Source organism: Vicugna pacos, chromosome 14 (assembly GCF_048564905.1).
Source record: "Vicugna pacos chromosome 14, VicPac4, whole genome shotgun sequence".
Classification (NCBI taxonomy): Eukaryota; Metazoa; Chordata; class Mammalia; order Artiodactyla; family Camelidae; genus Vicugna; species Vicugna pacos.
This window is the reverse complement of record NC_133000.1, coordinates 64,167,108-64,193,358: the sequence shown is the minus strand read 5'-3', so window position 1 is coordinate 64,193,358 and position 26,251 is coordinate 64,167,108. Positions and strand designations below refer to the sequence as shown.

General features: G+C 40.4%; 2 protein-coding genes across 3 annotated transcripts in view; one reads left to right on the top strand and one right to left on the bottom strand.

The window, feature by feature from the left end:
• UBAC2 (UBA domain containing 2) overlaps positions 1 to 26,251 on the bottom strand; it is a 146,597-nt gene that overhangs the window by 50,285 nt on the left and 70,061 nt on the right. Inside the window, exons 5-6 of the mRNA XM_006208320.4 lie at positions 7,947 to 8,070; positions 4,361 to 4,408 (exon numbers count right to left, since the gene is read on the bottom strand). Coding sequence (XP_006208382.1) covers positions 4,361 to 4,408; positions 7,947 to 8,070 — 172 coding nt within the window. The remainder of the gene's footprint in view (positions 1 to 4,360; positions 4,409 to 7,946; positions 8,071 to 26,251) is intronic.
• Positions 12,737 to 26,139, top strand: LOC102539355 (G-protein coupled receptor 183). 2 transcript variants are annotated; one of them, XM_072976487.1, is made up of 3 exons: positions 12,737 to 13,535; positions 22,769 to 22,929; positions 24,508 to 26,139. In XM_072976487.1, exon 3 carries the CDS (start codon positions 24,538 to 24,540, stop codon positions 25,606 to 25,608), a length of 1,071 nt encoding a protein of 356 aa, XP_072832588.1. In that variant the 5' UTR covers positions 12,737 to 13,535; positions 22,769 to 22,929; positions 24,508 to 24,537; the 3' UTR covers positions 25,609 to 26,139. The 2 variants fall into 2 exon arrangements, with proteins under 2 accessions (XP_072832588.1, XP_015098187.1); XM_015242701.3 differs by lacking the exon at positions 22,769 to 22,929.

Genomic DNA, 26,251 nt, shown 5'->3' with positions numbered 1-26,251 from the left:
TTCCTATGGTCAATCCAGGGAAGAAATCCAAGGGAAGAAACAATAAGGAATAGAAGGAAAGGAAGCATGAAGAGCAGAGAAAGATGTGAAAAACAGGGGAGGGCACAGAGGACCCGACACCCCACCCTCATTCAGCCTGACGCAGGTCAGGGCTCCAAAAGAGTTCAGATTTCCACAGTAGCTTATGCTAGTTCTGTACGTTTTCCCCTCAGTTACACCACGACTTGGAAAGCCAATCAACATAAGGTTCTGCCTGACGCTTTTTCTTTTACAGTTGCCATAAGACAATGTTTTATTTTTCGTCTTTAAAACTCTTGTGGAGGGAAGAAAGAAGGACAAATCATAGCCCACAAGTGAGCCATCCTGACTTCTTCAAGATTGCTCAACTCTCCCCTTCCCCTTCTATGACTTACAAACCCTAAAAAGATTCTATAATCTTGCACCATCGTAGGGTTTTTTTGTTTGAAAAGGTTTAAAGATTCTCCACTACCTACAGGGGGGGAAAAAACTCAGACCATCAAAGTTCTAAACAACCTGGTGTGAATCTGTGCCTCTAATCTTGTTATTGGGCAGGACAGATTTCCTCTCACACTAAGGTTGCTTGATCACAAGATAATGGAAGCCTGACATATTGTACAGCACAGGTAACAAACGCAGGAAATGGCTAGACCATAAAGGGACAGATCAAAGGGGAGAAGCCTGGAGTCTAAGAAATGCAGGCCTGTCTGTTCATTCTTGCCCAAATAGCTTAAAGAGGACCAAATAATGGTAAATATGTGAATTGTAAAAAGAGAAAATTGGCAAAAGCAGGCTCTTTCTATTTTAATCATGCCAGAATCAGTTCAGGCTCAAGACTTCAGCTTTTGAGACAGAGTGTACATCCCAGTGGTAATGACTCACGACTATGATTCATAAAACGGCAGAAAATGAAGAAGTGCAGGGATACGGATGGCCCCAAGGCTTTCCTGCAGAACCACAAGAACTTAATAAAGTTCAATAAGTAAGCGATGTTTTCTTTAAAACAAAAGGTATTAATGTGTAATAAGACTAGGGGAACTGTGAATATATAAAGTGGCCTCAATTTTTGAAGGTCTCTCACCAAAGACATGAAGAAGAACAGATAAACATGAGGCGGGAATATGATGGAAGCAGGTGAATACTAACACTGTGAAGTACTTGCTTACACTGAAATATTTCCCTTGGCTACTATAGCCAAAGCTTTCCAATGACAATTTCTCAACTTTCCATGAAAACAGTCATACTTTAGATATTAAATGTTGGTACTAAAAACCAGAATTGCCAAAGGAAGAACACCACAACATTAAAACATGTATCAATGATACACGTGAATAACTGCAAAGTAATCTTTAAGCAAAACCGAATGCCCCTTACCAGGTGGGCAGCAGCTGGACTCCCTGATGGGTCACAAAACGGAATTGTGGACTGACAGCTGTCCTGGGCAAATGAGCTCTTTATTGCTCCTGGTAAGCTAAACACTACGCCCATCCAAACCCAGGAAAAATATTTAGTCTTTATTCTTTTCTGTGACATCACTGAAGACAGAAAGTGGGCTCCCACCCAGCAAAATACTGTACTGATATAATTTATCATCTTCCTCCTCTTTAAATCAGTGGAATATTTTAAAGTTACGTATTCATAAATACTTACAATCATACAAGAATTGACACAAGGAGAGGTAAAAATCAGCCTAAGCAAAATAAACCCACCAATAGCTAAATAAAACAAACCAAACCCAACGTTGGCAGCTTTCCAGAAAAGCATGCATAAAAGTTTTGGTTTCCATGACAGCAGATAACACATGACTTATGTTTTACACAAATGGCTCTTTTCTTTAAGAAAGGCTTTCTCTTAAAAAATGCACAATTGCCAGAATGAAATAAAACTACTTCCTTACTGCATACAGTATGTTAGGGGAACTATTGATTTCAGAGCTAAAAGGTGAAATTTCATCAAAAGGCTTTCTAACGTTCCTCCAAAACACTGAATGCCATCTGTGCATTTCTTTTGGTAGTAGGAATTTTATTTTCTTTTTCATATTTTCTTTAGCATAAAAACCAAAAAAAAAAAAAGGGGGAAGTAACTTGATAAATATGGGGAGAGGAGAAGTCACGTTGAGGAAGAGACATCTGGGACAAGCTGTGGCTTTGTGAATCTCAGACTTTGATCCTATATTCAGCGGTGTGCAAACCAAACATTCACAAATACTTTTATATCTCCCTTTATAAATTATCCTTATCTAAAGTATACCATATTATATTAAATATTTCATAATAAAAATGTGGTTTTCTGGAAAAAGTCAGAAACAAAATATTCTTCAAATTCAAAATAAGCACTAACATCTGCGGTACAGCACGCAGTAAAACTGGTATAACGATCGCTGACATTAATCATTTTGCGTAAGCACGGTATCACCTAATCGCGGTGGAGTAACAATAAAGAATGGGGCTGATATGAAGATTTATCAGATTTGTGTACACGGTAGGAGATCAATAATACTGGCTGGATTAGTTACTATAAAAAGTGAAAATTCAATTGGCTTAGAGGTGTTTATTAATAGTGGGATTATTTAAATGCTAAATTCATCTGGGAAGTATATTCCAAATACTGAAGAATTCTATTCACTCTTCTGAAATTAGGAATTTTAATGCTAAAAATTTGTTAAACTTCTGACTCCTTTAAAAAATTAATTCAAGCACCTTACCACCTGTTAAGCACATGTACTAGAAAAGACTGACCACAATACATACTTTAGGTTTTTAAAAGACTAGAAAGAGAGGGAAAATGCAAACTCCAACTCTAGAGCATTAAATGTCACAAAACGAAACTTTCTGAGGTGACAGCAAGAGCTCAGTTTAAAACCAGGAGTTTGAAATCACAATAAAAAAAAAGAAAACGGGATTTCTTAAAGCAAATGAGTCACATAATGAGTTATTAAAGAAGGGTTCAAATTCTGAGAGCAAATCAATCAATAGTAAACTAACACAACAAAATGTAATACAATTAGGTCCTTTTCATATTTTCGAATCCTTTAGGTAAAGATCCAGAAAAGGGTTTCAAGATTATCACTGCTAAGAGAAACAGAATGCATCATGAATGAAACAGTAAAGTAAAGAACTATATTTATTGTTTACAGGCTAGTTAGGCAGCTGTCAATCACGCTGGCAGTTCAAGTGGGGACAAGATTAGACTGGGGAGAGCCTGGCAATTGCGTCCAATAGGACTGGTATGACCCAAGGCCATCCTTAAGTCACTACAAGTTTTAAGAACACCAGGTGGTTCACATGGTTTGAAGCCCTCACAACAGAGGTCAGCTCTGCGGTCCTGAAGCCAATCAGGTATCTGGGTACCTGAGAGAAATGTTTAGGGAGGGGGAAACAAAGTGACTTCAATCCCCAGAATTTTGGCTGGAAGTTGTGGGGAGTGAAGGATTAAGTTTTGTATGAAAAGCACAAACACAGACAAGGAAAAATATAGACAGCGTAAAGGAAGGAGAGAAGGGAGCAGGCTTTAAAGTAATGACCCACTGGCCCAAAATACCATTCACCCAGGAAATAAGAACAGATAGTGATAACTTAAGATGTCTGCAGTGGAATGCATACGTATTTCCAAATCCCTTCCCTTTGACGTTATACATTTTACTATGAACCTAGTAATTTTCTTAGTCTCTCTGAGAAAGAAATTAAATCTACATTCCATATACCCTAGTTATAAACTTATTTTCATGTCAATTTGGAAGTTCAAATTTAAGTGGATGAAAAATAAAGCTCAATTTCATGCTTTAGACTCTTTTCTGATACCTCATAAACAAGAGTTTAAGACAGACGTTTATTAAAATAAAATAAAATCCTACATAGCAGTAATAGGGACGGGGGTGGGGGGGTGTAAAATGCAGGCATTCTGGTGCCTTCTCCGGCCTGCACCCTGATGAGTCTTCTGTCAGTTCCAATCCACCTGACTTTCCACTTAACCTTATTTTTCCCCTTGCATGACAATGTCTCTTTCCAAAACAAGCAGAATATCTCTATTTTTAGTAAATCCAACTTCATTTTCTTTTTGTCACTTTTGTCCTACTCATAGTAGGACTACTAATGTAAATTTAAAGTTACAGTGACAAACTCAGCTAAAACTTCCAACAAAGTTACCTTGAAAACTGAGACAAAGTAGCCTCTTTCGTCTCAATTATCCATGTAACTGGCTTCTTCATCACTAAGGAAGTAGCACTGACACAGAATCTGACATTTGAAGATAGCTGAATATGACCCATAATCTAAACATGACATTTTCCTGAAGTTTCTTCAGAAAAGAGGGGGAATTGGAGGAAGGGGGAAATCACACTTACAAGTCCACTTATGGCTACAATCCAGATGTAGGAACCAGAGGTGAAAAGCTATAAAAGAAAAAAAAGGCAACTAAAAATGAAATTCAACTGCCAGTCACAGCATACTTATTTTTATATAACTGTAGTCATATCCATTTATGTTAAGTCTTAATCATATATATCTTAATATACACAAACAGAAAATTAATATACATTGTTATTTAATAGAAAATAATATATTAATTTTTCTTTTTTTGTTTTTTAACCAAGATCTTCCTCAGCCTTTCTATAGCCTAAAACAGACTGGTTGAACTCAGCCCACTCCTGTCCAAGGAAAATTAAGTGATATTCAAGCGTATTCTTATTTACAAATGGACATTAATTGGTTTAAACAAAGTAAAATATAATGTATAGAGAAATGATTAGAAATAACAACATACAAAATACATAGTCACCATGCAGTGCTTGGTGTTAGCTAATGACATTATATTATATTAGTTTACATAATGCTCTCATTTTAATTCCCCATGATTGCTACTCTAGTTTTAGCTGGAAGACTCCTGCCAGCACACAGGTCCACGTTCAATGCTGCTCTGCTTAACTGCTGCTTATTCTCATTCCAGTTCAAACAAAGAGCAAACTAAAAACCAGCGAAGTCAATTAATGGCAAAAGTAGTTATTATTGGGTCTCACAAAATCTCTCCCTTTGTTTTCCAAAGCATTTACATCTGAGAGTTGTGCTCAGTGTGAAAAAAAAAATCATAAAATCCAAAGACATCTCAAAGTGTTCCTGCAAGAAAGAAAAGATTTGTAGCCTAGTGTCTGCTCATATTTAGATCTTTAGGTGGGGCGTTTAAGCACCTCTGCTTATAGAGAAAGAAGCAGGTTCACTGCTGACATTGTGCTTGACGAAAACCTCAAAGTTCTGCATATTTATCAAAGATACATCGGAAAAAAAAAAAGGTTCAAAGAAAGAAGACAGATGCAAAGGTAAAAGCCGACAAAGCGCAGGTAAAAAGGAGCCTGACAAGCTGTGCTCTCACGTTAGCTTACGTAGAAACGAGTACTGGCTGCAAGTTTAATCCGCTGATCTAAAATTTAATCCGCTGATCCAGCATGGAAGCTTGTTCAGTGTGAATGACTCTAACAGTAACAAGGATGAGAATTATGTGGAAAAATATTTTTCCATGATTGTCTTCCAAAAATATAAAGAACAAAAAAAGGAGCTAACACTTTCAAGCACTTACTGTATACCACACAGGGATCAGATATTAACCTTACTGAATCGTCCTCATCACCCCAGGAGGTAAGCTCTACTACTAACTCTATTTCACCCGTGAGAAAACTGAGAGCTTATATAATTTGCTCAAAGCCAAAGAGCTGGTGGGTGGGGGAGCTGGGAGCATTACCCAGGGGTCTGGCCCCACAGCTCAGGACCTCTCTCTGCTACCATGTCTCATACACAAGTAAGAAAAGAATATCATTAATTTTGTCAATAAAAAAATTATTTCATTTGGACTCTTAAGCCCCTCGTCCTATTGCACTCTGGTCCCAGTTGTATCTGTTCACATTCTGACTGTATGTTTTTTTCTCGCTGCTGGGCTCCTCGAGGGCAGGTGCCACATCCCACCGTTCATGTTATCCTCCATGGCCCCCCAGCACAGGGCACCACGTGACTGGCTATTGAGCCATTTGATACTGAAATGACCCCTAACAAACATTTGTGTTCTTCTGACACTGATTAGAGTTATTCATTCACTCATTCATTCATCCATCCAATCATCCATCAAGTGTCCCTGGTTTCAAGTTGTGAAGAGACAGAGGCACAGAGGGGAGGAGTAGAGGGTGAGAACAAAAAATTCAGGAATAGAATCTTCTCACTCACTTCAAGGTGGGGAGGGGTGGGATCTGATGCTGGACAGGCAGGAAGAAACCCTGGAGGCCATTCATGCGAAGGATGTTAGATTTTATCAAGAAGCCAGAAGCATCTCCACTTCTACTTTCCAATACTAACTTCTACCTCACCAAAAAAACAAAACAAAACAAACAAACAAAAAAACAATCTCAGAACAACCAATGGTGGCAGCTCTAGAAACATAAATTATTAATTAATAATAGAAACCAACTGACTTAGTTCTTATTTTACCTGTTCAGATTACCCTAAAAACCCAACACTATAATCTCTAATCTTTCAAATGAACCTGTAAGATAGATACTGTTGTTCCCACATTACAGATGGGAAAATGGGGGCTCAGGAAAAGTGACAGAGAAAGAAAATAACTGCCAGAGCAAGTACTTAAACCAAGGTCCACTTGGCTCCAAAGACTTTCCACAACACTCTACTGAATTCCTACTCTATAATTAATAAAACAATGTCTTTCACCCTCAAAGATGCTATGAACTTTAGAGCTGGAAAGAACTACAGGGTCAACATGAGGCTCCGAGGCTTCCATAACTTGACCCCAGTCTCAAGCTAGTGAGTATCACATCAGAACTAGAACCTGGGTCTCCTGCCAGGGTCCAGGGTACTCTTCAACCATTGCATTCTGCCTTCTGTTGTAAGATCTTAAAAAAAAATTAAACACGCCACAGCAAATCCTAGCAGTAAGAATAAAATGCAGAAATGGGCTCTTAGGTTCTACTTGAGTATTAGGGAGGCTAAGGGAGAGCGTGAGGCTATGCTGGTTGAGAGATGAGGAATAAGCACATTTCATGAGAAACGGCTGTGAGAGAGGTAAGGAAACACCCACCCAGAAGAGCCAATGGCAGCGCCTGTCAGCAGACTAGAGAAGTTAGAGGAAATGCTAAAGGTTAAAAGGGGAGAGAGGAGGGCATTTCACAGTGACACAGGTATCCGGTTTGATATGTGTGGGATAAGGAATGTTATGAGTATTAACCGTGGATCAAAAGGCCAAGCTACACATGGTACCACAGGAAACAGCAGAATAAAAGTTGACATCAAAAGGTGTGAGAGTGAAAGAAAAGTGACAAGTATTACAGGTATACAACTGAAAATCCTACGTATCTTCTATTCCTGGGCCAGGAACTCAACAGAGAGTGATCAGTCTTCACTGAATATTGGTAAAGATAACCTTTTCCAATGTAAGTTGAACAGTAAGTCCTCTAGTGGTCTTCGTATCGAATCACGTGGAGAATGGCGGCAGTGCCGTCAAGCCCGCGCAACGCAGGAGTTAGAGAGCTGGCAAAGCCTTCGGAGCTCAGAGGCACTGTATTCAATAAATTAATGTTGACAGTGGTTTTTCACTTTCCACTTTTTAACTGTTCTCATTTGTTTCCAGTTCATATTACGATTTTTAAAAAGTCCTTATATGCATGCAACTGTACAACGAAATTAAAATATTTTCCACTGATACAAATTACAGTGAAAGCTCTTATCAGATTTCTAAAGGGTATGAAAGTATTCTAGTACCTTATATACCTTGATGTGCTTGTTCTGTAACACTTCCTTTGAACATTTGATATAGATCATGAAGCCAAACTTATGGGGAAAAAAACATTGTCTTCAAGGAGATCAAATGAGAAAAAGACCAAAAAAAAAAAAAAAGATCTGGTTAAAGAAACGTGAACATAAAAATGCATACTGTACCTGCAGTCCCAATATATAAATCAGTGTCTTGTTTGTGATGGACAACGGGCCCAGAATATGTGCCACTTGGACTCTCGGGATGGAGCAGTAAAATGGTACAAACAGAGCAAACACAGGTGCCAGGCTATGCAAACAAATAAAGAAAAATCACTATGGTATAATACTCAGTTTAAAGTACCAACGACAAATGTACATTTCAAGTAACACTGCTGATCATTTTATTTCAGTCTAAAAGCATGGTCTTAGATACACAAGTCGGCTTTTCTTACATACATCATGTTCAAAATAACTTGTGCATATGTGTAACATTTATGAGAACTCTAGTTATCTAATCCTTGTTGACTCTCCTAAAAGTACTGCAAGAAGTAGTTCAGCATCTGGTTCAGCATCTACTAACCAAATGCCAGGCATTGTGACAAAATTTAAAGTTGATGCTGTTTTCTGCTCATGAGTGGCTTGCAATCTGATGAAAGAGGTTAGGCAAACCAAAGGCAACAAACATTGTAATTCATCACAGTCAAACCCAGTCTTCATCTCAGACTCTGTTCACTCATGTATCACTAGAGCACTTGACTCTGCTCACCACTCCTGCCCCTCCTTCCTCAAATTCCTCCCTTCTTTTGTCTTAAACTCTCTTTCTTGCTGGTTTCCCCATGATTTTTCTGACCACTTTTCTTCTACCCTCTCCAGGGTTCTATAATAGCCTGTCTTTTCTTCTTGCTCCAGTCTCTCCTTGAGTAACCGTAAGCTCTTCTAGGACTTCAACTCAGAAAATGAAGTGAGTCCCCCAACTGCCTGCCTGTCCCCTCACCTTAGTTATGAAACTCAATTTGATACCTTCAACCTGACATATTCAAAAGTCACAGGTGTCTTTCTACTTCAAGTCTTATTTCGCTCTAATCCACCCAGTGTTAACACCGCCAACAGCATTCTCTTCCCCAAACACAGCTCTGAGCATGTGACACCCTTGTTGAAAACCTTCCTTCCAGGCTGCCAGTATCCAAAGAGGAAATTCAAACATCAGCATGAAACAGCAAAGTCCTGCAATTCTTCCCTACCAGTGTGGTTTCCCACAACCGTCCTCCTCTCCCTTCCCCTAATCGGGCCCCTCCCCTTCCCCCCACCCCCAGATGCTCCCGGGCACATTAGGCTCTTTTGACTATTCATGGACACAGGCTATTCTTTCAACATAAATGTCCGGTCCACGTTTGTGCTTAGGAAACTTAGACTTACAGTGTAAGACCGAGCTCAACTCTTCTCTTCAGCAATTTCTCCAACCCTCCTGGGGGTTAGCTGCTCTACTCTGCTCAAAGCTACTTCAGTTTCACCATTTCAGAGAACCGCTGTGCCGCCTGGCACTGTGTGAGAGGCAGTAGGCCGGGTGCAAGGAGCTCCATCTACATCTCTACGTGAGAAGCAGCCCCTGACCTCAAGAAACTAGCTCCAGGACTGCAAACGCCCATTCTTCCAAGGGCCAGGCAAGCAACGCGAATGAGTAGTGTGGTTTGGACACACACTCACACCCATTCTTCATTAAACACTTGGCTTAATTAGTCTTTTATTTTCCTTTTTTTCTTTTTTTGGATGAGTGGCATTGTACAAAGAACTATTTCTTTACCATAAGAAAAAAGCAAAAAATATTCTTCACTTCCACAGAGAAATGTTCTCACTACCATTTGGGGGGAAACACAGGACCCTCTTGGCCTCCTGTGCATTTTCAATTTTCCCATCTTTGATAAAGATCATGTTACTAAAAAAAATCATTCACTGTCTTCTCAATTCCATTAAAAACAAAACAAAAGCAAACACACACTGAAAATGTGACCAATGGCAGCAGCATCAACAGGCACCTGTAAGAATGTAGAAAATACTAGAACAGGGAATCCCCCCCACCCCCACTGAACACCTAAATGCCAGGAGCTGGGTCAGGGCTGCAGAAACGGAGGCGGGAAGACGCAGCCTCTCACAGTCTTGTAAGAAGACGACAGGGACAGGGCAGCAGAGGTCTGCAAACAATGTGGAAGAGTGGTCTGGGATGCTTCACTCATCCAGCCCTCCTCCTAGACTGAGTACATCCCACGGCAGGGAAGGTGCATCCTCCTGGTTCTCCCAGCATCAGACACAGCGCCTGGCACAGCATAAGAGCTCACTGAATTTGGGGCTGTGAAATACTCCTTATTCCTAAACAAATATATGATCCACGTTTGAACTAATAACTACATAGGGTTTTTTTTAAAGTCTCCCATTAGATTATTAATTTTAAGAGAAAGCACCATGTTCTACTTAGCACTGCATCCCCCTAGTGCTTAATGCAGACCCTTACATATAATCAACCCTTGATATTTGTATTAAAAAAAATTAACAGAGCAATTTTAATGAACAGACTTATTTAAAATATCATTCTAAATACTACACAAAAAATCTTGTGTTTTTTTCAATTAAACTTATCTAAACCCAAACACAGTTGATGAAGTACTGTGCACCCCTTTCATTAAAAAGTACCAGTTAATCACTCCTGGGCTTAAAATCCTCCAGTGACTCCCCACCCTAGAGTAAAAGCCAAAGTTATGACAAAGACCTCTGAGGCCCTGCGTCCCCCACCTCAATCTAGTTTTCTACTTTGTAGGCTCCCCCACTCTCTCACTGCTCCAGTCATGCTGGATCAGGGCGTGTCTCACTAGCAGGACCAGGCACGTGGTGCTCCAGTGCACGTGCATCTGCTTCCCCCTCTCCTGCCCAACCTCCCACTGACAAGTGCATCACCCGCTCCCTTACACCCTTCAGGTCTTCATTCAAATGGCACCTTCTCCAAGAAGCCCTCCCTGACCACCCCCATTCCAAATGGCAGCCTCTGCCTACCTCACAGCCCCACCCCCACCCCGTATTCTCTATTTCCTGTCCCCACAGCATCCATAACCTCCTTATTCACTGCAGGACCAATTTATCACTGTCTCCATGATGAGAACAGAAGCTCCACAAGGGCAGGACTTGGGTCAGCTTGTTTGCTGCTCCAGCACCACCCTCTGGAACTCCACGAGGTAGCTGCTCAGTGAATAAAGTGTAAAGATTGATGCTACAATAAAAAAAAAAAATCTGAAGCAGAGTTCTTGCTTGAGGTCACACTTTCAATGTAAACTAAGAAAATATTGATAGGAATTTTAATGACCACAGTTCATGTCTAATATACCAATAGAAGAAGTTTCAAAATTCCTTAGAAGTTATTAACCACTGTGTAGTTTTAAATGGTGACTAAATACTAAACCACATACACCCATAATATAAAAGCACACATTTCAGACCATGGTTACACAGGTTGTTTTGTAGAAATTTTCCACTGCTATTTCTATACACATTGAGTGTTATTAGTCACTGACCAGTTTTTCTCTTTTCCTTATTTGATGACAACATCTGCTCTTTATACTGTCAACAATAACTCAGTTTGACCTTTTCGTTTTACGAATAGCTAACTTCTGGTAGCCCTTCTGGTTTAAGCATATAGGACTGAAGTACAGAAAAGAGGAATACAGGTTATCAAGAATTCATTCATTCGTTCAACAAATGTCACTAATATTTATTGAGTATCTATTATATACTTCACAACCATACTTGACAGAGCGAATAAAATAATAGAAACAGTTCAGGTCACAAATGTCCATCTTACCACTACTACAGAAAAGGACATCGACTCTGCTTTTATAGTACAACTAAAGAAATCCTGGTAGCTTTCAACAGCAATAAAAATGAGATTTATGAGCTGATGAAATTATCTCACGCTAAACGCCAAAAGCACCCCCAGGGCAATTACCCCATCACCGCCTCCTCACACACCTGGCTACTCTAATACAAAACAAACAAAAAAAAGGAGATCCAGTTTGCTAGAAAATTTATTTCACCTAAGCAAGTTCATGATATAATAGTGTTTTACGTAATAAAAACTATTCCAGAAATTAAAAACCAAAAGCCAACAGGATGGCTTTTTAACAAACTGAAAAACTTCTCAACATTGTCTTCTTTAATCCAAGTTTTAAAGAAACTGGTTCTAGAAGATTTTATCATACTGATCCACCAAATCATAAAATCTCCATATTTCCCCCTCATGGGATTTTTGTACTAGGAATTATCTTGGTGACCATTTAGTTCAATCCCTTTATTTTACAGGCAGTGGAGTGGAGGACCAAAGAATTCAGGTGAGTTGATGCTCTTCTGTTTGACAAGGTTTCTCTTCAGATCTTTGGCACTTTAGGGCTAAAAGAACCTAATAAGCTTCTAGATGGAATAATACCACTGAGAGACCCAAGGTCCTCAGTCATTCTGACAGAAGCCTGGAGTGGAAGGGCCACTGGGGTCCAGAATTACAACTTCCTGCCAGATGATTCAATTCTCTCTACATCATCCCTCAAAATAGTCACCTAGTTAATGCAAGCACCTCAACAAGAGACCACCTAGGCCATTTTTTAATGATCCCAACCTGTAGAAACTACTTTCATATTTTGATGTGAAAGCTGTCTCCCGTAACCTCCTCCTATCGGCTGGCCTTCTACTCTCAGGAAGACTGACACATGCAACCTAAACCCTTTTCCGTGAGAGCTTTCAAACGTGTGAGGTAATGATCACGTCCCCGCTGAGCCCAGATGTGCTCAGTCTATTCAATCATTTCTCCTAAGACCTGGGATCCAGACCCCTCAGGCCCCTGGGCATGCTCTAGGCCACCCGTGCCTTCATAAAACACAGCCCTTTGAGCTCACTGGGAAGAATGGCCGGATCATCTTTCTTGTTCTGAGTACTGTATTTCCATTGTTGAGCCTGCAAATCAACTGCATTTTGATAGCCATGTGACATTGCTGGTTTAAACTGAGTCAACTAGAACTCTAAGGTGAACAGTGTAGGTCTCCTTCATCCTGTGCACAAGAGGCAATTTTAGCTGTAAGATGCCCTCTTCAGCTCTTCCCTTGTCATACGTGTGTTCACGTTGTCACTGGTCAGTCAGTTGGTCTCCTGCCTGAAAACACCGAGTAATCATTGCACACATGCAAAAGAGCATCTTTCTTCCACTCACCACAGAAACTTTTGTTTCTTTCTCATAAGCTGTTGATAAGATAACAGAATGAGTAAACTAGTCCCTGCACCGAGTTTCCAGGCAGACAGAACTGACAAAATTAACACTTTTTCCTTAAAACATTTTAAAACTCATACTTTACACGTAATATGAATACAAAATCATCAGTAACTATGATTCTCTTTTTTTCCTGGTTAAGGTTTATTGCTTCAGTCTCTTAATACTTAAACATTTATAGAAAAATTTATAAAGTTCCACAGATATCAACAATTCATAAATTCCAAGGGGCTTTTGGATAACTTTTTTTAAAAAAAATCACTAACAGAAAAATTTCACTTCCCATTAAAAAAAAATGCATACGCACATGAGGCTCACTGATCATTACTATGCTCAGTCACAGGGTGTCAGAAAAAAGCCACCACCATAAAAGGATGTCTGCATAATCTCTCTTAAAACAACATGCCAAGGTTAACCTACTTCAGTTTGGGCGAATACTGACTGCTAACACAGAGGCCCCAACAAGGCACAGAGAGGTAAGTACCAGAAATTTTGCTTTTCAACAAAGTCTTTTGAGTTAAGAAAAATTTTTAAAGCTTAATTAAGGTTTAAGGTAAAAGCTGTAAACATTTCTAACAAAAATTATATCATGAATATAGCTAAGACTATCTGGTAACCGGCAGTTCTAATAAGCTGATTTTAAGCTAGGTGAAAGCAATGGATCATGCCAGAATATTTTTGTCAAAAAGAGGGCTTGCTTTGTACTTCTGTGCAAACTCACAATTACCAAAAATTTTATCGAGTATTAATCATCAAATAATGCCAGTATTTCAGGATACTTTACAAAGGAACAAAATTATTTTAAAAGAGTATTCCTGCACTTAAATGTATTGTATTTACAATGAATTATTCAACACAATTTAAAAGAGTATATTTTACTATTTGGTCATGTATCTATCTACATAAAAATCTTTGCTACACTTCTTTTACTTCTATACTTTTATACTTTCTATTACTTCTCAGGATAGAATCCCAGTAGTAGAACTACTAGGGCAAAGGGTATACATTTTTAAAAAGAATCTTTAGATATAAACTTATATTTTTCAGCTTACGAAAACACTGTACCGATTTACCCTCCCAACAGTGACAGTCTCGGCTTCACTGCTTCTCAGCCAACATGAGTATTTTAATTCTAAATATAACCTATTAATCTAGTAAGTGAAAAAGAACATTTCTGTTACTTGCTTTACATTTATTTGATGATCAGTAAGGCTAAAGACATTTCTACATTTTTTTTCTAGAACTTCTTTGTGTTTAAAAAAATATCGCAGAACAATTAATTATATGCAGTGGGCTGCTAATATTTATGTCCAGGTTGGGGATGGAGGTAACAGAAACTCTTGGTAAAATACAAGCTGTGCAGAGACTTCCTCTAAAGGAGGGTGTTTGGGGGGGGTTTGTGGGGCGGAGGGAGGTCTCACTCTAAGCACAATATAGTGTCATGGTTCAGAGCGCAGGCTCTGGAGGCAGGTTTGAACCTGGACTCCATCATTTACCAGCTGTGCGACCTTGGACAGTAACTTCTCGGACTTCAGCTGCTTGGTCTGTGAAACGGGGAGTAATGACACTGTCTGGTGCTTGTAACACTGGCTCGCACATTAAGTGCGAGAGAACTGCCTGCTGTCACTGTGCTCCCTTCCCTCTGCCTGTTAAATCAGCACAGGATGACTCCAATAGGCAAACTTTCCTAGCCCTATCACTTCAGTGGGAATTATTTTCCTGAACTTATTTGCAGACCCTTACGGAGTATTTTACATAAAGACTGAGTCTGTGGATGACTATACAACTAACTGTGTTTCCTGTCTGGACCTTGCATTCACCAGTGCTTCGGGGCATGTTTCCTCTCGGAGGTTAATTGTACTTTTTGGACATAACACTGCTCCACAAAGCAGCCTCACTCGACACTCACCTGTCATGTGGGGGCGGTGGTGGGAATTCCTTTTATAAATTACTTTCGACTCTCTTCTGGGAGCTTTTCAGTAACATGACCAGTCATTTAATGGAATAAATATTAACTCCGGTCACTATATATATGACTTTCATTCATTCATGCATTTCATAGGCATTTATTCAATATCTATTGCTGCTTGGTTCTGAAACACTCTATAGGATAAAATGTTGTGTAATGTAAGCCATCATCCTTAAAAAGTTTACATCTTAAAAAAGAGTTCACCACTCAGTGAAGGAGTTGCCTAGTGACAGCTTTCTCTCTGCTACAGTTAAGGGCCTTCTGGAGTTGTTAAAAGGCCCTAAGTGTGTATGTGCTGAGAATGTGTAGAACCCTCCAGTCCATATAGTTTCCTGGCTTTCCAAGAAGTTTGTGAAATTCAGGGTTTCAATGTAAGATGAAATAACCCATGTAAAAATCCTCTGAAAACAATAGAGGTAACAAAGACCCTTGTGGTGTCTTGAAAGCCTGAAGAGAAGAATAAAAACATTTTGTTAAATACCTCCAAATACTTAAATAACAGTATAAAAGTAAATTAATAGCATAAACGCTATCCTAGGTATTTACCATCTTCTTTCAATGGAAATTTCAGGCTAAGTTGTTTTACAGAAATACTGTTAAAAATGGTAAAATCTAAATTCATTTATAAAGCTTACTTTAAAACATGCTACTAATAAATGAATAGAATTCCTTATGTATATCAACTTATTTTCCTCCTTCGCTCCCTCTTCCTGTCTCCCCAGCTCTCCTCATCTCTCTAGTTCACACTGGTATATTAGCTGTCTTCCTTTTGTTTTTTACCAATAACATCAGATCATGTTGGAAATAGGAGCTAATTAATAATTAATAGGAGCTAATAAAACTTACCACCCTGAATGTGATTTCTGGAGCCAAACTGCCTAGACTGAATCCTGACACAGCTGTCTTTGGGGAAGTCTCCTAAGAGCTGTGCGCCTCAGTATCACCACTGGAAATGGATTTGTGAAAAGTTCTGTGAGGTTCAGTGAGTGAACATACGCAGAACACCCAGGGCAGTGCCTGGAACACAGTCTGTGCTTAATAATCCTGGTTACTATTGTTAATCAAATGCTTCCTATAATCTAATAAAGAACCTTTGAGGACCAAGAAAACCGGGATTCTGCTATTCCTTAACTGTATTTATGAGCACCAGTCACGGGCCAGCTGGACAGGCAGAGAATTACAGCACAGTCCCCACTCACAGGATCCACAGGCCAGTGGGAAATGGAAAAAAATCGACACTATAGGTGCTGTTACAGAGCATGTGCCCGGTGGGGCTAGGACACCCCACCCGGCCCTTCTGTGGGGCAGGGGAGGCGCTGTTGAGGGAGCAGTAGAGGGTAAAATCAGGGGAGCTTCCAGGAGCACCTGATTCTGAAGGAAACCTTGAAGGAAAGTAGGAGCAGAGGATACAGGACAGGGGAAAGGGGGCGCCAGGGAGGGAAGAGATGAGAAAGGAAGAGAGCTGTGAGAGAAGGCGGGACATCAACAGACTGCAAGCCACCCAGATCCAGGGGCCGGAGCCAGGGAGTTGCGAGCAGGAGGATGGCCAGAGAGCCAGCTCAGGAGGGACATGGAGCCCAGTCACGATGGAAACTGTGCATCATAGCAGAGAGCATGTGGTCTGCCCGAGGTCAACGGGCACCGCTGGACAGGTGCCGTGAGAGCTGGGGCGGCAGCTCCAGGGAGGAGCGATGGTGGGGGTGGCCTGAGAGCAGCGGGGAGTGGGAGCAGCACACACAGGCTGATGGGCACACAGAGGTGCACGGGGCAAAGGAGAGGCTGAGGGCCTGGGCCTGAAGGCCCAGGAACCGCTAACTGACAGGAGGCAGCAAGGGGAAGGGAGGACATGGAGTCCTGGATGCCTTCGTGATCCCTGGCTTGGCACTCGTCCTGAGGGAGGACCTTGAGTAAGTGCCCTCAACTCTCCAGAATTCAGTTTATCCATACAATAAGGATATTTAATGTTTCTGGCTGATTTCTATGAAATAATAGAGACAAAAACCAAAACCTGAAACTCCCTTGAACTTTAAGGAGAAAATGTACACACTATTTCGAGAAATACTTTGGACTCAGAGGATGAAGATTATACTGACTCAGATCTTCATTATCAAGAGTCTCTACAGATCATGCAGTAGTAATCCACACAGAGGTCAGCTCATGCCACCTGGAGACACAGTGTCTGCACTGACACGAGTATTCCAGAGGGATTCCTTTTTCTTTCAGTTCCTATATAGTTTTCCAAGTCCTGTATTTCAAGTCCTTAGTGCTACCACCTCCTTTGTCTTCCTCTCTAATAACTTTCACATCATCCTAGTCAGCATTAAAGCTGCCAAAAGCCACATGAGGAATAAATAAATAATCAGGGAAAAGTGAAAGAAAAGTAGCTGGACTATGTAAAACCCCCAAATGTGCGTGTGGGTGTTTAACCAAATAACTCAAATGTCAGGGACCTTTCACTTTCCCATCAGTTCCAATGTACAAGTTTACAGAAGCTGATGTGTCTCCATCGAGTGTGCCCTGGGTTCAGGACCCCACAGAGGCACAGAGAGGGCAGAGCAGACTGGCCAACGTGGTTTTTCCTCCTGTCTTGAGGAAGCTCTCTGTGCACCGTCCTGTAAGTGACCCTGTGCAGACCCACAGAGAGGTGGTCAGGACCCGACTAGGTCACAGGGTCAGCAGCGGGGTCACACTTCCACAAGCCAGAGTGAGCAAGTGAGCTCCCCAGGAAGCAGGGAAGACAGGTGCCCCCAGACAGACTGACCACAGACAACCCGACTCTGAACATAAACACCAGTACGTGTGAGGGTCCATCTGAGAAAGTGTAGGCAGCTGTCACCTTTCTGGACAATGTTCTCTATATATCCTCCCCACAAAATCAATCTCAGACATAGCTATGCATTTAGGACTCAGAGCTGGTCGGGGAACAAAAAACACCTGATAGTGCAGAAAGATTCCTTTCACCAGGTCACCCGGGTGTGTGCTGACTGGGACAGCAGTGGACTGGAGTGGACATCTGACTTTGTCAGTGAAGGGATGCGAGGCTGGGCCTGTGCTGGCCACAGCCCGCCTGTGCTTCGGGGTTCTTCCCACAATCAGGAAAGAATGCTTCACACCTGCCTGTTTTGCAGGCCAGTGGGACACACACGGTTCTAGTGGCCACTGTTTAGGCAACTTAAATGCAGGTGAGAAACAGCACTGATTGAGTGCTGGGCCCTAGTGTGTGTGACACTGGACCAAACTTAGATGTCCCTGTCTGCTCAGCTTCAAGAACAAGGAGGCTTTTTCAACTGACAAATACTTATACAACTAGGTAACTGGAGGAAGAAGCAACGATTCTTTCTTCCACAGAGCAGTCTGTCCTCAGTGGCACTGAACACCCTCAGCCTGCCATCCTGACCCATCTGGGCTTGTCCACTTCCTCAGGAGATGAGTCCTTCTTATTCCACTGAGCCCCGAGCCTTCCTCTGCCCTCTCCTTTCCCAGTGACTTCATTTTTCCCTACTCCAGAAATTTCCCTGAATCTTACCTTTCCTCAACAAAATAACCAGGGGACAGGGTATCAACAGAAATTGGACAAAGAGGTGGGTCAGACAACACTCATCCTTTAACAGCAGACAAACGTAACATGTATCTGCACATCCACTCTGTGGCTCTTCGGGTTGTTTTTGAGAGCATGCTCCTGGGACTTCCTCTTTGGTACGTGCCACTGTGGGCACTTTGAGTCAGATCCTCTCAATGTGCAAACACCAACCTGAGCAGCCTCCACCTTATAGAGACGTCACCTCCTATATTTCAGCATGATTTGACCCACTTGATTCATTGCTAAAGCCTGAATTTAAACAAAATTACCAGAAGTTTAATTCTTTTTCATTTAAAGAGTTGATGATTATTAAGTGAAAAAATATCAGGGGTAAAGGTGACATTTCAGGAATCCTAACACTAAAAGCTGGTATTCTAGCACTTACCAAATCTTTGAATATAAAAAAGCTTTTATTCTGTTTCTGCCACAAATAAAAGCTAAGAAAAAAATTATCCAAGCAAGTAAACTGGGTATATAAAAGTATCCTGTGAAAAATCAGAAATGCCTCCAAGTTGGTATCCAGGGTAAATATGTCCAGAGTACAAAATACATTAGCTACTAGAAAATTTTCTTAAATGCGAATAAGTGAGTTTTGAGGGGGCCTTTTGTTTTTTCCTTTCTGTGGCTAGAAATAACTTGACAGTTCACGTCAACATGTCCGGTTATGCAAAAATAAGATGATAGTGTCTTAAGAAACAATAGCTACTCTATTAGTAATGAAATCAATTCTAGAGAAATCCACACACAGGGCCACGTCCAGAAACCTAAGTGAAAATGCTTTGGAGGATATTTTGCTGTGGAAGAACTTGCTGTTTTACATATGTTAGGATAACAGTGACATTTCAAAGGATCAACAGGCATCATTACAGAGACAAAACTGAGACAGCCTCCTCTGCTTATTAACAAGAGTGGTAAGAGAAGCGGTGTGGATGGCCGCCAGGTCGCTGACTTTCAGGAGGCGGTGCTCCCAGGAGGAATGTGAATAAGGACTCGCACCTGGCCGCGGCCCAGGACTACCTGCGCCCTCGGGCAAAGGCTGCAGCCCTCATCCTCGTCTCTCAGGTGTGAGGCACTAAGGGCAGGACAGGGACATTGCACATCTTGTCATTTGGAAGCATTCTGAGGAAATTATAATTGATACAGTATTTGAAAGAAAAAAGATTTAGAACAAACCCTTCTTTGTGCTTTTCTGTAGGTGATCAAATGACGAGCCATAGCACTTTCAAGGACCACTCTATCCTAAATAACATGTCAGACGCTGCTGTCCAATAATTATGAAAATGAAAAATATTTAAAATATACTCTAAAATAAATAAATAGGAAAGAAAAGAAGGACTTACTTATGACTAAGAGAGGAAGGATTATAAACAATTAAATGAGGAATCTGCAATCCAAAAGTTGATAAAGGCAAAGAGCAGCAGAACCCAGGTGTGCGGGAGAAGAAAGAGGAAAGTATATTGAGGCAATACCTCATTCAGACAGCAGCACACTCCCAACATCCATCCTTCAGTTTTAGGTCCTCGGATTTTAAAAAGTATCATTTCTGTATTTCCAGGATCTATCACATGGAGGAGACACTAAAAACAACTTTTGCTGAATAAAAGAATAGAGTTAGGCCACGGTTCAGGAAAGTAATCCTGAATCCTAAAATGATTAAAGAAAGGTATAAAAGACTGCCTCTGAGGGAAGATGATAAAAAAATTGAGATTGGTTGACATAACAACAGTCAAGTATGTGAAAGGATTTTTCTCTCAATTTGGAAAAGATAAAATTGACTAAAACCATAGCACTAATAACACAGGTTAAGCAAGGAATATACTGGTGCTGCTGACTGGTAGAATCAGCCCCCCAGAGGTTACTAAATATTTCAGAGCAGCCTAGATTATCCTTTCCCTCACATCACCTGAGTCATCGCATTGAAATGTCCACGTTGTGCAAGTGCTCTGACCGATGGGGGGTGGGGGCGGGCAGTCACAGGCCTCTGGCCAGTCTTCCCCTCGGGGGCTCCGCGACACAGCGTCTGCGGGTCAGGCCTCTCACCTGGGCAGGCACCTCTCCTGCAGTGGGAGCCCTGCTGTCCCCTGGGAGGAAGGCTCCCCTGCTCCGGAACAGCTCGGCCACGTGTGCCCGCGCATCTGTGTCCAGGTGAGGATGGCCTAGAGCCTCGGCCACTTGGGAACCGCAGACTCAGTTCTTGAAAGGCGGTAGGAAGCAGCTTCCCTGCTGAGGACTGGACAGAGTAGCAGGCTTGAAGCCGGGCTGGCCGAGAGAAGGGTCCAGCGTGATCTCTGCCTTCTCTGACAGTGGCTTCCTCGGGTGGCAAGTAGGTAGATGACGGCAGTGCTGGGTGCGGGGCTGCTGGAAGGTTCTTCGAGCCATGACTGAAGGATGGCGCCAGCAAAAACCTATTCAGCCTGGATCTGAATGGGGGGGCACTGAAAGGCCGGCTCTGACAAGGACGTCAGGTGACATGGCTTTTGTAGGAAGAACTGAATTTCAAAAAAGATTTGCTCAGATTAAAAAAAAAAATTATTTACCTATTTACTTACTTCATGGTCAATTCACGTTCAGCGTTAAAAATTTAGATTATATGAATGAAAACTCAAAAATTACCTGTATGAAATTCTGTTTTGGCGTATACATCCGTGCAAGTGAGTGTGTGTGTGTGTGTGTGTGTGTGTGTGTGTGTGTGTGTAGTTGCTTTTCTTTCCCCAAAAGTGGTCTGCTATGTACCCGCTTTCCTGACTAACCACCATTCCCTGTCAGGAAACAGGCGTCTATGCCGCCATCTTCCGTGGCCACACAGTCCCCCGCTACCCTCAAAATACTTACCCTCAATGGCTATACCCTCAAATACTTAACCAATACCCTTGTAGTGGGCGTTTGATTTGGTTGCAAATTTTCACTTTCAAAATTAACACTGTGTTAAACATCTTTTCCTTAACTTTAAAATATCCTGAAACCACCGCCATTTCTGGCTCTACCAGTCGCTATGTTTCACTCAGTGAAGGAGCTGGAAATGCATCTGTAACTAGCAGGCGATGGCACATTCTTCTCTGCTTCAGACATCAGTGCAACTTTCCTAATCTCTACAATAATTACTATTCATATGGAGGATGAGCAGACTCCAGTGTATTCCCCACCCCCATGTACTTTAAAGGCATTTCACAGGAACCTGCTTTGAAAGACTCCTCAAAATAAAATATACATGCTGAGGTTTTCCGAAAAAACATTTTTTCACAGAAATTAGAAAAATAAAGGAAGCTCTTGATGCCTGTTCCTAAGCTACAACCCGTGCCTGGAATTTTTACCACTCTCGTGTCCAGTCTCACTTCTTGAAAATTCCTTCTCACGTGAAACCTTTCCCAACTAACTGGATAAAGTTTTTTCTACTCTTATTCCATAATTGCAATTCCCGCAATTTCCCTTTCAAGAATTACTTCATTTTTATCCCCACACAAATATAAAGCCCATATTTATTGTTTTTTGTTTTATTTCCTATTTCATTAATATCTGCAATTATTTTTATTACTTTCGTCTACTTCCTTTGGGCAGTTCTTTTCTAGCTTCTTGAGCTGAATATTTAATGTGGCTATTTACAGTTTTCTAGAAAATAAATGTTCAAAGCTTTGCTTCAATCTTGGATTAGCTCTCCAGCTGCATCCCACAGTTCTGTAGTACTTTTGTCAATTAGCTTTCTAAGCACTTCTAAACCTGCATTGTGATTTCTGTGCCCATGAGTTTCTTAGAAATGTATATTTTTGGACTCCAGATTTATCCTTTATCTTTTGATTGCTGGTGTCTACTTCAGTCGCACTGCACTCATAAGGACTATGAGCTGCAAGCGAGTGATTTTCTGAGACATCTGAGACACCTCTAAATGGCTGAGTACTTGGTCATATGTGCAAATAATGTTCATGTGCCTTTAGCACAAATCCTGTTAGCTTTTTAGCCATGTTGGGTAAATCAGAGTGTGTTAAAATGTCTCATTACTAAAGCTGTGAATTTGCCAATTTCTTCTTTAAATTCTGTCAAATTTTGCTGTCACCCACATAATTCATGATTATTTTTACGTCCTTGCTGAACTATTTTTAACTTGTGTCAAGTGGCCTTCCTTACCCCTACTGATTGTGCCTTGAATTCTCTTTTTCTCATGCAAGTATTGCCACTCTAGCTTTCCACTGGTTGGGATTTGCCTGGAACGTGTTTTCCCAGACCTTTATTTTCAAGCTTTCTGAATCACTTTTGAGTTGTCTCTCTTCTAAGCAGTCTACAGCTGGATTTTAAAACACCCAAACTGACAGTCTCTGTCTTTCAATAGGTGAGTTCAATGTGTTTAAATTTGTTGTGACATTTCCTACCCTCTTATTTCGTCTTTTCTACCTACCACTCTCTTCTTGTGCTTTTTCCCATAGTCTCCTCTCCTGTCTTCCCTTGATGAATAAAAAGGTCCTACACTTCCTTTTTTGTCCCCTTTTGCTTTAGGCTGTATTTCCATATTTTCATGACTAACCTGTCAACACTGAAGGTAATGCACACTTTTACCATTAGTGCAATCCTTTAAGAACCCCCATGGTCTGTCAGTATCATCGTTTTACCATTGTTAGAGCTAAGTTAGCAGAGATTCAGCTCACTTAATACAGCGGTCAGAGAGGCAGACTTGTACTCAGCCTTTTGATAAGGGTAGGGATACAATTCTTCCCTTTAATATGCAGTACCACCGGCACTAGATATATTTAAATTTTCCCTTAATTTTGATGACTTTCAGATGAGATTTGTGCATAGAGATACACCTATCGGTGTATTTTCTTCTAAAAATACCTTCTTAGAACTTATAGCTCTGCTCTTCCTTAGTTTTATCAGAGTTCAGCCTCATATACGGAGTTTTACTGTAGACATTTTCCACCTTTCAATTCAGAACTGGAATTTTACCTTAGTCAGTATTTGAAACAAGAAAAGAGTTAAGAAATAATCCAAATACTCATCAAGGGAGTAGGTAAGCAAATTACACAGTAACACACTGGAAGACAATGGGAATCTATCAGACGTCTCCATAAGATCTGCACATGACATATATATGGATTACGCTGATCCATGAACATGTTAAGTAAACAAAGCAGAACACAAAACACCACACATGTAATGCTTCCTACTGCGTGTAAATGCAGGAATGTATACTGCACGCATCAACAGGATATCTGTGGATTGACACCATTTAAAATTAATTTAAAATTTTCTCCTTGAAGCACTTAAGTTTTTTCTTTATCTTGTCATTTCTTTTTCTTCTTTTTCTGTCGTGGTTGCTGTGGTCATCTTCATCGTCTTCTTTTTTTTAAAAAAAAAAAAAAAACAACCATAACTTTCAGTTCCTAACAAAGACCTTAGCTTGTTTCTCATAATTTTTCAGTTAACACAAATCAGATCACTGTGGTAAGTTCATATTTCACTACATAAATGTGTGACTGATTTCATTTCCTGGCAGTGATATGCTTTTGGCAAAAAAAAAAAAAGTCCAACTAATATTCAATTTTGAAGCAGTTTCATGCCTGTCTGAAATGTGGGGTGCTTTACATGATTTTATTCTTAACCAGACAATGATTCAGAAAAAGGAAGGGGAAATTTCTGCCTAAAAAAGTTAGTGCATTCCCTCTTATCACAAAAATACATTTGCCCTATTTAAATGGTTCTATTTCCTTTGCCAGAGCTTTGCCAAAATCACCAAATTATGAGAGTAAAGCTGTTTAACTATAGAGTATGTAACCATATTTTATATATCATAGATTTTTAAAAAGCATATAAATACTGATAAGTTAAAAGTTAGAGCTATATAGAAGGCAGTTTATTTTGTTTTTAGTTAAATATGTTTTTAATTAGATGTACCCTTCTTGGTTTTTTCCAGAGACCCTGGACACTGCTGACGGATATAAACATGGACAATTTCACGACACATTCTCCAGCTCCTCAGGAAAGCGAGTGCGATCTCTATGCACACCACGACACAGCCAGGATACTCATGCCTCTGCATTACAGCATCGTCTTCATGATTGGGCTCGTGGGAAACTTGTTAGCCTTGACTGTCATTATTCAAAACAGGAAAAAAATCAACTCCACCACTCTATATTCAACCAACTTGGTGATTTCAGACATACTTTTTACCACTGCTCTGCCTACACGGATAGCCTACTACGCGCTGGGCTTTGACTGGAGAATCGGCGAGGCCTTGTGTAGGATAACTGCTGTCGTGTTTTACATCAACACCTATGCGGGCGTGAACTTCATGACCTGCCTAAGTATTGACCGGTTCTTTGCAGTGGTGCACCCGCTGCGGTACAACAAGATGAAAAGAATCGAACACGCAAAATGCATTTGCATATTTGTCTGGATTCTAGTATTTGCTCAAACACTCCCGCTACTCATAAAACCCATGTCTAAGCAGGAGAATGAAAGGATTACATGCATGGAATATCCAAACTTTGAAGAAACAGAATCCCTTCCCTGGATTCTGCTTGGTGCATGTTTCATAGGATATGTACTTCCGCTCGTAATCATTCTTATCTGCTACTCTCAAATCTGCTGCAAACTCTTTAAAACTGCCAAACAAAACCCACTAACTGAGAAATCCGGTGTAAACAAAAAGGCTCTCAACACCATTATTTTTATAATTGTTGTGTTTGTTGTCTGTTTCACACCTTACCATGTTGCAATTATTCAACACATGATTAAGAAGCTTCGTTTTCCTGATCTCCTGGAATGTAGCCAAAGACATTCATTCCAGATATCTCTGCACTTTACAGTGTGCCTGATGAACTTCAATTGCTGCATGGACCCTTTTATATATTTCTTTGCATGCAAAGGGTACAAGAGAAAGGTTATGAAGATGCTGAAACGTCAAGTCAGTGTATCAATTTCCAGTGCCGTGAAGTCGGCCCCTGAAGAAAACTCACGTGAAATGACAGAAACTCAAACGATGATACATTCCAAGTCTTTAAATGAAAAATAAAAAGGAATTAAACCTTGGATTTATAGCAAAGGAAACTGTATGATAAATTTTGCAGAACTTTTCTTATAAAGCAAAATGACTGTTCAACTTCCAACTGGGATTATTCTAAATTCCTTTCATTGGGCACTATTTCTCACCTCCAACTTGGAAGCAAACTGATAAATATGTATTTTTTATACTTGAGAACAACATCAAGCAAAGTTCTACTTTGTAAATAAAATACTATACCAAAAGGGATGGTATTTTAATAACAGTGTGAAAAGAAAAGTTTTATGTTAATGAAAAATTTAGTCATTCATATTTCCTGCCAATAATTTGGCAAAAGAAAAGAAGACTATTAAAACTTGTATATTGCCAATGTAGAAATGTCAATATTGTAAAATATTTTTCTCTCCTTTTTTTGCATGTTTCTTCAATTCCGGTTTCTTTCAATCTTAGACTTTATCTCCTCAATAACAGCAGTTTTTTATTTTGTTCTGAGTCATACAATTTAGTTTCAATGAATTCTTTTGGAATAAAGAGCAAGATGCTACAAAATTATGAGTATGTCCTTCAATGGTCACTGTCAACTCTCAGCAGAAGTTAGAGGGAGGATACAATTGGCAGCAGACAGATTAGGATAGGAACATTATAGGGACGATGG

Bases quoted from the DNA above. Each gene is read 5' to 3' on its own strand.
- LOC102539355 (XM_015242701.3), top strand. From the start codon at position 24,538: ATGGACAATTTCACGACACATTCTCCAGCTCCTCAGGAAAGCGAGTGC.